The 13,103-nt window shown below is 45.8% G+C and overlaps 1 protein-coding gene across 3 annotated transcripts in view; it reads left to right on the top strand.

The window, feature by feature from the left end:
- BBOX1 (gamma-butyrobetaine hydroxylase 1) overlaps nt 1-13,103 on the top strand; it is a 97,368-nt gene that overhangs the window by 75,416 nt on the left and 8,849 nt on the right. For all 3 annotated transcript variants that reach the window (XM_040328350.1, XM_040328351.1, XM_040328349.1), the window contains exon 5: nt 4,900-5,005. In XM_040328350.1, coding sequence (XP_040184284.1) covers nt 4,900-5,005 — 106 coding nt within the window. The remainder of the gene's footprint in view (nt 1-4,899; nt 5,006-13,103) is intronic.

Below are 13,103 nucleotides of genomic sequence, written 5' to 3'. Positions count from 1 at the left end.
GGGGGCTGCAAAAGATATATATATCCAAATTACCAGGGGGGCCACATTAAACCGGTACAAGGGCCGCAATCGGCCCGCGGGCCGGACTTTGGACATGCCTGCAGTAGACACAAGTTAATGGAGCTCTGTAAGCATATGTAGCACCCTGCTACTTTAATAGCTGGCGCTGCCTTCAATTTAGAGGGTGGTCAGAGACTTAATTACCTCTGACTGTATTGTTTTACCAAATTTGGGCCTCTGTTACAGCCATGGCTGTACTGTGAGTGACCACTATTGCTCTCTGGGGTGTTGGTACCACCCCAGGCCAAAGGTGGCAGCAGTCGAGTCTGGGCGTTTTTCCTCGGCAGCCAATCAGTGGGGGTTGCGCATGCTGGGGGAGAGTACTTAAAGCGGGGGTTCCGCGGGTTTTTCGTTTTTTTTTTAATCCTTCTGCCGCTCTTACCTTCTTAAATAAGGAACTCGTGTGTCCCAATCTTCTGGGCGCCAGGAATTGTTTTCTCCCGCAAACGATATTTTAGAAAAATCCATAGATGGACGTTTCCATCTTGTTTGTGGGCACTGTGAAGCCCAGCAGGATGTCCTTTCGGGATACTCCATACCTAAAATGGAGAATTTGTAGCCGCCCACATCACATGACCCGCTTGCTGAGTCACATGACCCACAAGATATCTCGGGATTACAGCACAGCGCGTCTCCTGGGATTCTCATAACTCACTCCCAGGAGACATTGCGCAGAGCTCCCCATCGGGGAAAAGGAGCGACACGCCCACTCCCCGCAGGGAAGAAGACCCGGAAGTCATGCTGGATACAGGTAAGGGTACAGACATTAAAAAAAATGACAACGCTGCATGTATTTATTAGGGCTGCAGATATGATAGAGACAAAGTTCAGTTTGAGGGTGAACCTCCGCTTTAAGGGACAGACGTCATTAGTTTGCGGTCGTCGATCGCTGGTCTGTCATCCCACCACCCTCTGTGTGTGGCCCTCATGGCCGGGGGTGCGTGTTCAAGTGTTCCTGGTTTCGGGACCAGGTCCGGGGTCGTGATCTACTATGTAGGCCTGGTAGTCAGACTGGGTTTACAATCGAAGGGTATTCCTGTGCTGTCCGTCCTGAGGGAGGAAGCCACCCAATGAAGAACCTGTCTTGGAGAGCACCGAGCACGAGGTTGGTATCTCAGGAGAGGCCTTGAACTTCATCGAAGGACGCACCATTACTGAGAGGCTGAGTGAAGGTCGCCTGTCAGTTCTGAGTTCAAAAGTTTATTCAAGAGAGATCCGGGTGCTTAATCCTGTGTTGAGATGGATTCTGGACCGAAAACTTCTCCATCTTTGGGAAGGTCTGTGGCAGAGACTTTGCTAAAGTTTCCGTGTGATATCCTGGCTGCTAGGCTGGTGAGAGAGGCCTATCCAGGTGTACAATACTCTGGCTAGAGTGACAACGAAAGTTACCTTGCTGGAAGCAGGATTGTTTCCAAAGTTATACACCTGAACCTTCTACCTATTACCCTCCTATCTCTTCAACTACTACTTTTATTTTTTTACCCCGTTGGGTAATAAAGCACAGAAATATACACCTAAAGTGTGGACATTGCAGTTTTTCTCAACTCTCATCGTATACCCTAGACGGCGAAGGAATAGAGGTAACATGCCACCCAAAACAAACCAGTAGCTCCTTAGGGGGTAGTGCTACACATATAATTCAGTTTTTTTTTGATGATGTAAGTACCTGAATTTGACCTTTAGAGCATGGCTGCATTTTGTGGAAGAAGCAGAACAAGATGAACTCATCCCTCTGCTCCTTTTCCTTTTATTGACCAGTCACAGGATGGGGCAAACTCAGATTGAAAGGGACTCAGAGTAAGTGTGTTGAATGATGCCGAGCCATCAGAATGAGGACATCTAGTGGGAGAAAAAAGTACTGTCTTGAAAATCACTGGGTGCCAGTTCTCCCCAGAAGTCACTGGTGATGTAGCCCTCAAAGGGGGCACCTGTAAGGCCGCGTACACACGGTCGGACAAAACCGATGAGAATGGACCAAGGTTCAGTTTCATCGGTCCAAACCGACCGTGTGTATAGCCCATTGGTCTGTTGTCCTTCGGTCCAAAATTTTAAAACATGCTTTAAAATCGAACCGATGGCCTGCTGCCCGATCGGTCCAAACCGATAGTTAGTACAGAAAGCATCGGTTCAAAACCTGCGCAAGCTCAGAATCAAGTCGACGCATGCTTGGAAGCATTGAACTTCGTTTTATTCAGCATGTCATGTGTTTGACGTCACCGCGTTCTGACCCGATCGGTTTTTGGAACGATGGTGTGTACGCACATCAGACCATCAGGCCACTTCAGCGGTGAACCGATGGAAATGGCCCGTCGGACCATTCTCATCGGTTTGGAACGACCATGTGTACGCGGCCTTAGTCCTGACTATGTCACAAGTGCCTCACTATACCAAGAAGTGGAATTTCAATGTAGGGCAACAAATAAAGCTTTTTTTTTTTTTACTTAAAATAGAACTTCACTCTCCCAATTAACATTGATTATTTTTAATCCTTATCCTGCTAGCATTAGTAAATAGATAGTTACTTCCTGTTTCCTTGCCTAAGCAAATGATGGCATACATCCCAGGAGTCTTCAGGAAGGGAAGGAGAGGTTTTCACAGCTAAGCACACTCTCCTCCACGGTTTAGGAGATATTTGCAAAAGAGACAGTCGCCGATGTCTACGGCGTATGCGTCATAGACAACGGCGCAGGCGCACTTTAGAAACAGCGATCGTGCCGTTTCTAAAGGAGATCGTGCCGTCACTGGCGGCTCCCGCACACATGCGTCATTGCGCTGGAGCCTCGATACCCGGAAGTAAAAGGGTGAAAGATGGAGGTGAGGAAATCATGGACATTGCAGGCTTTGGTTTCAAGTAAGCGACACATAATGGGCTACATAGTAGCCCATTATGCTTTACCTTTGCAGGGAAACAAAGAGGAAGTAAAACCCATCAGGGTTTACTTCCTCTTTAAAGCGGAGTTTTGCCGGAAAAAATATTAAGTCAGCAGCTACAAATACTGCAGCTGCTGATTTTTAATATTGGGACACTTGCCTGTCCAGGGTGCCCAAAGACGATCTGTCCCTTGGCTCGGGTGCTGCCACCGCCATCTTCGGTATATTTGGGCTATTGCATCACGATGTACCTGGATTTGAGACCTGTTTAGGCAGGAGACTTTAGATGTGATTAAATATTTCAAAATGGCTTCGCAATTATAAGAACATTGCTTTTTGGACTTTGGCATGTTTCTAGTTTCAAGAGTCAAATAAGTATATTTTCTTGCATCTCATCATATAATAAAGGACACCATTTATTCAAAACATTAGAGCGCTGAAATTGCTGATATTTACAGTGAATATTACAAGAATATTAATTCAGAAGGCTTTCTGTGGTTGAATGTGTAAATGAGGTCGGACATGTAGAGGTCAACATAATGTTTGGAAGGTCAATCTGCAGAAGGATGGGGGAGACTGTTACTTGCAGCGTAAACAGAAAGGTGAGTTGTTTGAGTGTGAAAGTTGCACCTTCTTGGCGAGAAAGTACAAAGTGTGCATTGTAAGTCTGTGCTACAGGTGAAGAGGTCACATTGTATTAAATACAGGAGAGGTAAAAGGAATAGCAGAATAGTGGAGGATGTATAAGTGAAGAAAAGCAGTACCCTGTTCTCTTTCCTGATCAACAATTTCTCTATAAATGATGCAAATATATGGTAGACATCTCTCTAAAATTATTTTTCTGTTCAAATGTACATTGTATGTATAAAGAATATTAATGAGCTCAGAAAAATATGTCTCAGCATAATTTAAGCATAGCTTCCAACTGTCTCTGATTTCGAGGGACTGTCCCTGATTTGGAACAAAGTCCCTCTGTCCCTCTTTCCTCCTAATTTGTCCCTCATTTTGGTCTGATCTATATAGTTGTATATAAAATGCATTACTTATCTATCAAAAAGTGTTTCCCAGTGCTAAACCATTCATACAATTTCTAAATTGCTGCATTTGTACATTTTAAAAGCCAGTATAAAGGCATAGTAGTGGTAAAATATGCACTGTCACTGTGCTAATGACACTGGCAGGGGAGATGTTAACATCGGAGCGATCAAAGGGTTAAATGTGTTCCTAGGGAGTGCTTCCCAACTGTGTGGGGGATGCTTTGACTGTTGAAAGACAGAGATCCGTGTTTCTGCTTAGCAGAAACGCATGATCTCCATTAGCCCCTCAGGTGAAAGGTGTAGCAAAAAGAATGCAGGGTCATCCAATACTGGGTAGGATGTAAATTTTTGGGAGACCCTTTGTACTTCTAGCCAGTATTGTCTGATCCTAGGACATGACCAAAATATATGGAGCAAGGTTCCCTGCCCCTTATTGCATCGCCAGCATTGGTCTGTAGCTCCAGGGAAAACCTACCTAGTCTCGACGGAGTATAGTACCACCTATTCATTCATTCACTTTTTTTTTTTTTTACACACTTTTTTTTTCTCTCTGCAAGGCTTAACTTTTTACAAGTTAAAGTAAAGAGTGAAGCCTCGTACACACGACCGAGGAACTCGACGGGCGAAACACATCGTTTTCCTCGTCGAGTTCCTTGTTAGGCTGTCGAGGAACTCGACAAGGCAAGTTTCTCCATTCCCGTCAAGGAAAAAGAAGATATGCTCTCTTTTTGGTTCGACAGGATCCTCGACAGTTTCCTCGTCGAAAAATGTACACACGACCTGGTTTCCCCGGCAAAAAAAAAAATCCCAGCAAGTTTCTTGCTGGTTTTTGCCGAGAAACTCGGTCGTGTGTACGAGGCCTAAGAAACAGTGTTGTTGGGTGAGGTGAACCTAAAATGATGCATTTTAATCTTGGTTGGTTATTTTACAGATACACGTGGCAAGTTCAAGACAAAGTAGATGCCAACAATGTGGCCTACACCTCTGGAAAATTAAGTCTACACACGGACTATCCAGCTCTCCAGTATCCTCCAGGAGTAAGTTCTTTATCTTTTGACTTTGATATTTAGCAACAAGAGCATACTTACAAAAATCTGTCATCTTCTTTTCTTTTGTCAATGAGCCATTTTTCCACTGCATGCTTCACAGAGGGAAGGGTATAAATGGTCTTTTAGTAAATCCACTCATTGTGGAAATAGGCATACATTCAAGCTTATTATGTCAGGCACTAGATACACTTAGGGTGCAGACAAGTCCCACAACTGATTTTTAACCATTCAAATGGCCAAGAATTGTACAATCGTTTTGACTTTGTTACTGTGTGAGTACCACACCTACTGTATATTTCCTTTCCAGCCCATAAGGCTGACTCAAATAAAAATCTAATTATTATATTTATTTTTTAAGGCCATTATGGCTATTTTGGTTAAAGCTCCATCACTCTAATTTGTAGGTTTACACATCCACATTTTATAGTATTTTACCTATGGAGCTAAGATACAAATTGGATAGATCAATACATGCTAATACATACCAGCAGTAAGCAAAAAAATTTCGGGACTATAAAACTTTCCACCCTGGTGCTAGTGGACTGACATCACTTGCTTTTGGGAGCCTTTAGCCTGTTACACACGATCGGATTTTCCGCAGACAAAGCGTAGGACTTTTGTCCAAAGGGCGTTGGCCATGAACTTGTCTTGCATACAAACGGCAAAGAATTGTCGGCCAACAAACGCAAATCTACGTGGTTTTTCAGCTCTATAGCACCACCCTTTGGGCAACTTCTGCTAATGTTGTGTTATGGTTAGCATTGCTTCTGAGCATGCATGTTTGTACTTTGGATTTTTGTCCGAAGGACTTCTGTACACACGATTGGATAATCCGACAGCCCACACTTGTTGGCAGAAAATTTTAAAGCATGCTATCCAACATTTGTTGGCGGAAAATCCGACAACAAATGTCCAATAAAGCGTACAAACAGCCTGTTATCACACAATTTCCGTCGAAAAATCTGATCGTGTGTATTTTTTCCTGTGGATTGGAAGAGCGTTCACCATCCCTGCAGACTGGGGAACAGTGAAACTTTTAAAGAGCAGAAATATTTTCCATGTTGGAAACAATTGTGTATTGACTTCTATATCTGGAAAGTCCTACTGTCCAGTTCATGTACACCCAGATCCCTTGGTGGTGGTTGGTGTCCATCATACACTTAAGGACTTTTGTGCACAGATTTCCCCATGTTTTGAAGGGCCAATTCCCAGGACTTTGGGGTTGGACTTTTTAGGAATGTTTGGAGGCTATGCCCTCTTAATGAGATGCATATTCTGAAATTTAAGTAATCTCTATAATATCTCCGCAATTCACATGAAATTAAAAACATAGTAGGTTCTAGAATGTAGAGGCAGACTCTGGGCGTGTCCAATAGGTGGCTGATCCCAGCATGAAGGGCTGCTGGCTTTCTGGGCAAGTTAACTGAAGCCTGCAGAGAGCTCACTAAGGTCCCAGCCCAGAGGGACTTAAAGGGCCGGTCACAAAGAGCTCAGTGGAAGCTGGGGGGCCTATTGCAGAGAGTTAACAGAGGTCGCAGCTCAGTGAAAGCTGGGGGGCTTGCTTTTCCTGGAAACAGTTTTGAGTCAAGTAAAGGATATGCCCTGAGGATCCGTCCTGATGATTCACAGTATAGTGCCTAGCCAATATTGGACAGGAGGTTTCCAAGTATCTGGAGACACCGTTAGTAAAGGCTTGGAAGTGAGATCCTAATGACTGTCTGCTGTTTAACCCATTGTGTGACTGTGTCAGTGTTGCTTAAACGGATTCGACCTTGCTGGTCTCTGCAAAGAAGCGGGTGCCCCTGAAGATTAGACAAAATTAGACAGTGTCCTCCAAATAATTTGTGCACTAAATTGTGGAGTATTCCAAAGCTTCCCCGCACCCCATAACAAGCAATAAAGCAAAAGGCATTCACTGCCTGGATGTTGTGAGAGAAACTGGTGTGTGCCTTGCTACCTGGAGATCCAGCCAGGAAGAGAACCTGGGACAAATCAGCAGAATTTGTAAGGGGTGGGCGCTACACTTCGTATCAGTCTCTTATGCTGCAGATTTTTTTTCGACGGAATGTTGGCTCAAACTTGTGACACACAAATGTCTAAAATTCCAAACGTCAAGAACACGGTGATGTACAAGACGTACGACCAGCCGAAAAAAATGAAGTTCAATAGGCAGTGCGGCTCTTCTGCTTGATTCCGAGCATATAGTGGATTTTTTGTGCATCGGAATTGCATACAGACGATCGAAAAATTTGAGAACCAGCTCTCAAATTTTTGTTTTCGGAAGTTCCGGCAGCAAATGTCTGGCATTGGAGTGCCTGTATAGAAACACTTAAGTGTGAAAGAAAAAAGCAGCACAAGGAGCAAACCTGTTCATGTGCTGACAAGAAGCTAGGAGATAGGAGGAGAAATCAAAGTGATGGAAAGATTAGCTCATCAGTGTGTTGATTCTCCTTTCACTGTCCAGTCACAAGCTGAGGTAGATCCAGGACAACCTGGCCTTAGAGAGTGGCTGAGGTAGATCCAGGACAACCTGACCTCAGAGAGCGGCTGAGGTAGATCCAGGACAACCTGACCTCAAAGAGTGGCTGAGGTAGATCCAGGATGACCTGGCCTCAGAGAGTGGCTGAGGTAGATCCAGGATGACCTGGCCTCAGAGAGTGGCTGAGGTAGATCCAGGACAACCTGATCTCAGAGAGTGGCTGAGGTAGATCCAGGACAACCTGACCTCAGAGAGTGGCTGAGGTAGATCCAGCACAACTTGACCTCAGAGAGTGGCTGAGGTAGATCCAGGATAACCTGACCTCAGAGAGTGGCTGAGGTAGATCCAGGACAACCTGATCTCAGAGAGTGGCTGAGGTAGATCCAGGACAACCTGACCTCAGAGAGTGGCTGAGGTAGATCCAGGATGACCTGGCCTCAGAAGAAGTGAGTTAAATGATGCTGGTCATAAGACTGGGGACATCTAGTGGCAGAAAAGTACTGTGGAGGAAATCTCTGGATTAAAGTTAAACATTAAAGCAAAAGCTGGTTTTGTTATGTTATATTTTTATAGACTGTTCCTTTTTGTCCTGCGATTTATGGATAGAGTTATGCTTTAAAGTGGAGGTTCACCCGAAAGCTTAATTTTTAACATTAGATTGATGCTCATTTTGTCAAGGGGAATCGGGTATTTTTTTTAAAATCGAAGCAGTACTTACCGTTTTAGAGAGCGATCTTCTCTGCCGCTTTCAGGTATGGGCTGCGGGACTGGGCGTTTATCAGGAACCTGTACTCACCGAGGCCGAGATGCTGAGGACGGCTCACCTTTGCGACCCTGCGCAGTCCGCTCCCTGGAGTTGAGACAGAGGAGGGAAGGCACAAGGAGGCACCGGTGCCGGAAACTGGTAAGTAGACTTGGTGCAGCTGACGGAAGCAGGGCAGGTGCAGAAGACTGGAGACAACTGTAGGTCAGGCAGGAACTGACAGGAAGTCCAGAGGGATCAAGTAGAAAACGAGGGCAAGTCCGGGTCACAGGCCGTGGGTCAAGAGTTGGAGAAAACAGAGGAAGTCCGTAGGTATAAGCCAAGGTCAAAGGGCAGGAGACAACAGCAATCCAGGTAACGTTAGCCAAAGGGTCAAAGGTTCCAGGTGAGAGGAGAGTGGTCAGGAAGTCCGGGTCAAAACAGGCAGGTATGGCAACGGGTAAACACATAGAAGCTGAAGACAAACCAGCAACCTGTTCAAGGGATGAGGCTGGTTTAAATAGGACTGTCAGTCCTCCGTTTGGCCACAGGGCTGTCACGTGCGCGCGTCCACGCACACGGCACGCCGCTGTACCGCGAATGCGCGCGTGCACATTGCGCCTGGGCATGCGCCGGAGCCCCGTTGCCCTGCGCATGCGCGGGAGCCCAACAGAGACGGGAATGGTGCCCTGACAGCGTTCCTATTTGATTGACAGGCTTCCGACGGTCGCATACATTGCGTCACGATTTTCCGAAAGTAGCCGAACGTCGGTGCGCAGGCGCCGTATAGAGCCGCACCGACGTTCGGCTTCTTTCGGCTACTCGTGACGCGATGTATGCGAACGTCGGAAGCCTGTCGGAAGCCTGTCAATCAAATAAGAATGCCCAGTCCCGAAGACCATACTCGGAAGCGGCGGAGAAGATCTATCTCTAAAACGGTAAGTACTGCTTCGATTTTAAAAAGAACACCCGATTCCCTTTGACAAAATGAGCCTCAATCTAATGTTAAAAAATTTTTTTCGGGTGAACTCCCGCTTTAAGGCTCTTTCCCCAACACTCACTACAGCTCTTGAAAATTCATTTAGCTGTTGTGCCAATGACATACATCCTCTTAATTGGAAGTATTGTAAAAGTTCAAAGAAAAAACATAGGTAAAATACTGTATACATGAGAACAGATGTGCCTGAGGTCATATAACGTAAGCATGCCAAGGATTACATACACCCATAGGATTCAGAAATCCTGTCCGGTTCCCAGCCTCTCTTGCAAACACAACAGTATGGATTCACTTGGACCGTAAATCCGTATATGACGTCTTTGGCTGACGTTTTTATGTTGCTGCTGTTGTGTGATTTATGTTATCTCAGTTAAAACCCACAGACATTATTAAATACAAACAAAAGCACAACAGTAATTACAAAGAGCAGACAATATAAACATCATGGATTATGGAGTCACCACATGTAGTTAATTAAGTTGTGAGTGTTAAATACCATTAAGAAAGAAAAAAAAATTATCTTTTCAAAGTCTTTTTTTTCCTTGTATAAACTTGTACTACAATATTACATGCCGGCCTCTCCCTAGTTGTGTCTCATGAAAGGAAGGCAGAAGTTGAGTTTATATACCAGAAGTGCAAACTACTAAAACAAAGTCTTCATTTAAATGTGTAACTGCAGGGCACATGTGTTTTAATAAAAAAATGCAGACATTGGCCCGGATTCACAGACACTGGCGCATATTTATGCCGCCGTAGCGTATCTCCTTTACGCTACACCGACGCAGCGCAGAGAGGCAAGCACTGAATTCACAAAGCACTTCCTCCCAAATCTCCGCTGGGTTTCTCAGGCGTAAGTCGGCGTAGGTGGAAGTGTGCGTGAGCCATGCTAATGAGGCGTAACCCCATGCAAATGATGGGCCGAGCGCCAGACAGATACGTATCGCCAACAGCGCATGCGCCGTTCCGTGGGCGCATCTCAGTGCGCATGCTCACAATCACGTCGGAAGAACTGCCTAAGATACATCGGATCACTGCCTACGGCGTGAACGTAACCTACGTCTAGTCATAGTCACATCCTACGTAAAATACGTCGGCTTGTGTTCCCTGGTGCAGACCTTTGCATGGATGCTGCTGAGTTACACCTCCTTTATGGGGCATAACTTTACGCCGGACGTATGACTTTACGCGCACTGCGTCGGACGGACGTACGTTCGTGAATCGGCGTATCTCCCTCATTTGCATATGTGAATAGAAAATCAATGGGAGCACCAAATACGTCCAGCTTAAATATGCGCCCACTCTACGCCGGCGTAGGCAAGTTACGTCGGTCGGATAAAGCCTATTTTCAGGCGTATCTTAGTTTCTGAGTCCGGCGCAGAGATACGACGGCGCATATTTGCACTTACGCGGCGTATCGTCGGCGCAAGTGCTTTGTGAATCCGGGCCAATAACTTTTGGGTTTTTTCAACCCTGAGCTCCAGGAACCGCTAAATACACAATTTTTTTTTTTTTTCAAAAAATCCTTTTACCAAATGTGGCACCGGCCACGTGCATTATGGGAAGCGCCGCTTCAATGCAATCATGAGATTGCAGACGCGGCACTTCATGTTTATGCTTTTGTACCGCCACAGCTTCTGCCCGGCACTCGTAGTATCTATTACTACGGCCGGGCAGTTTGATTGACATCTGGGTAGATCATGTCACTTCCTGTTTTTTCTCTCTCATTGCACCCGAGAGAGAAAACCGGAGAGAAAACCGGAAGTATGAGGAGCGGACTCCTCCATGGAGAGGACACCACGCAGAGCGGTAAGTCCCGCTGTGTCATTTATCTCTCGGCGGTCGTTGGTGCCCCCCCGCGTTTATCATCTTTAAAGTGAATGTCATTTTCGGGAAATATCGGCACCGCAATTGATGGGAGAGAGCCGCTGCAATTGATGTGACACAGGGCTGCATGTAAGGAGGGACTCCACTGTGGGCACCTGATGTAAGGAGGGACTCCACTGTGGGCACCTGATGTAAGGAGGGACTCCGCTGTGGGCACCTGATGTAAGGAGGGACTCCGCTGTGGGCACCTGATGTAAGGAGGGACTCCGCTGTGGGCACCTGATGTAAGGAGGGACTCCTCTGTGGGCACCTGATGTAAGGAGGGACTCCGCTGTGGGCACCTGATGTAAGGAGGGACTCCGCTGTGGGCACCTGATGTAAGGAGGGACTCCTCTGTGGGCACCTGATGTAAGGAGGGACTCCGCTGGGGACACCTGATGTAAGGAGGGACTCTGCTGTGGGCACCTGATGTAAGGAGGGACTCTGCTGGGGACACATGATGTAAGGAGGGACTCCGCTGGCGACACATGATGTAAGGAGGGACTCTGCTGGGGACACATGATGTAAGGAGGGACTCTGCTGGGGACACATGATAGCATCTGGTCTCAGGGCTCCCACTGATTCTGCATTATGGTGAGTTGAATGATTTCATTTTATATTACAATGTAATAGAAATAATGCGCTTCAATCATCCTGACATTATAACAACCATGGTGCCGAGATGATTGACGTATCTTTATCTGCTGATTGTTAAACTTTCTAGAATGCACATATTTCTATTGCTGTGTAGGATCGGGGGCCTGCTGTCCCACTCTCTCCCTCTCCCTCCATCCCTCATTCATCTCAGATGCTAACCACACCACCTTAGAGCTACGCCCACTATTTCGCTGAAACCACGCCCATTTTCACCAAGTGGGAGGGGTCCTTAAACTTCACCAGCCGCCACTGCACTATACATACTGTATATGAGAGCTGTTTAACCTGCCATAGGAATTTGTAGTTCTGTCCACCCATTCTTGAGATTTACGCAGCTCTGCGACACAGCTTGGCACAGAGAAGGGACCTGATTGTTATCAGCTGCAATGCACTTTTACAAACTGGTCTCCTTCCCATCCCACCCTGTGACTACACAATGAAAGGAAAAGTAGCACGCTGATAAACTCGTATAAATAAAAACCTGTGCACTACCAACAAAATGTGATGAAACACAAGAGTTAAAGTGTGTTAATCTGACAGCTGCTGCAATCACTGAATGTGTGTTCCTCACATACTGTATAGTAATAAATACATAAATAGAGTGCTGCACTTCTGTGATATACCAATGTGTGCAATTAAAAATTGTATACATCGAAAAAGTGAGAAGAAATTAAAGCGGATATCCGCTGAAAAAAAATATTAAAAGCCAGCAGCCCCCCTGATGACGTCGAGATCCACGAAACATATGTCGGAGGCAGTCTGACATCTTCGCTCCCCAGCTGATCCCGCACATAGACGCTGCAGACTTGATTGGGACTCCCCGCACCAAGTGGCCTGTATACATCCAGACAGAGCCCATATTCAGCGCATGCAGTCCTAGTGCCGGGTAGGCACCCACCAAGTAAGGGGCCAATCAGCCATTTCTATGTTTTTTACATTTTAATAAAGCAATAATGCACTATTAGTTCTCCTTTGCTTTTGTGGATAGATTTCCCGGGATATCATTGGCCCATACATCATAGCAGTCTGAATAGCTGATGAATAGTGTGCAGGCACTGAAACCTGCTCAGCTCAACAGACCTTTCTTTGTAATTAAAGAGGTCCGCGCTTTCCGGTAAGAGCATTACTTGACCAGAGCACATCGGGTGAAGCTTTAACAGATGGTGGTGGCTGCAATATCACTTACTTTTCATCGCATGATTACCAAATTTCTTGGGAAGACCACTTGTTATGGACTGCATATTTGAGTGTGTTGGCTAGAGACACCCAATCACCTTTTTCACTGTATTGTTATACTCTCACGATCTATCGTGAACATTATTCTTTGGCATCTAATTCACAGTAGTTG

The sequence above is a fragment of the Rana temporaria genome, chromosome 11, assembly GCF_905171775.1.
Source record: "Rana temporaria chromosome 11, aRanTem1.1, whole genome shotgun sequence".
NCBI lineage: Eukaryota > Metazoa > Chordata > Amphibia > Anura > Ranidae > Rana > Rana temporaria.
The sequence above is the reverse complement of the archived record's forward strand: the minus strand, read 5'-3'. Positions and strand labels throughout refer to the sequence as shown.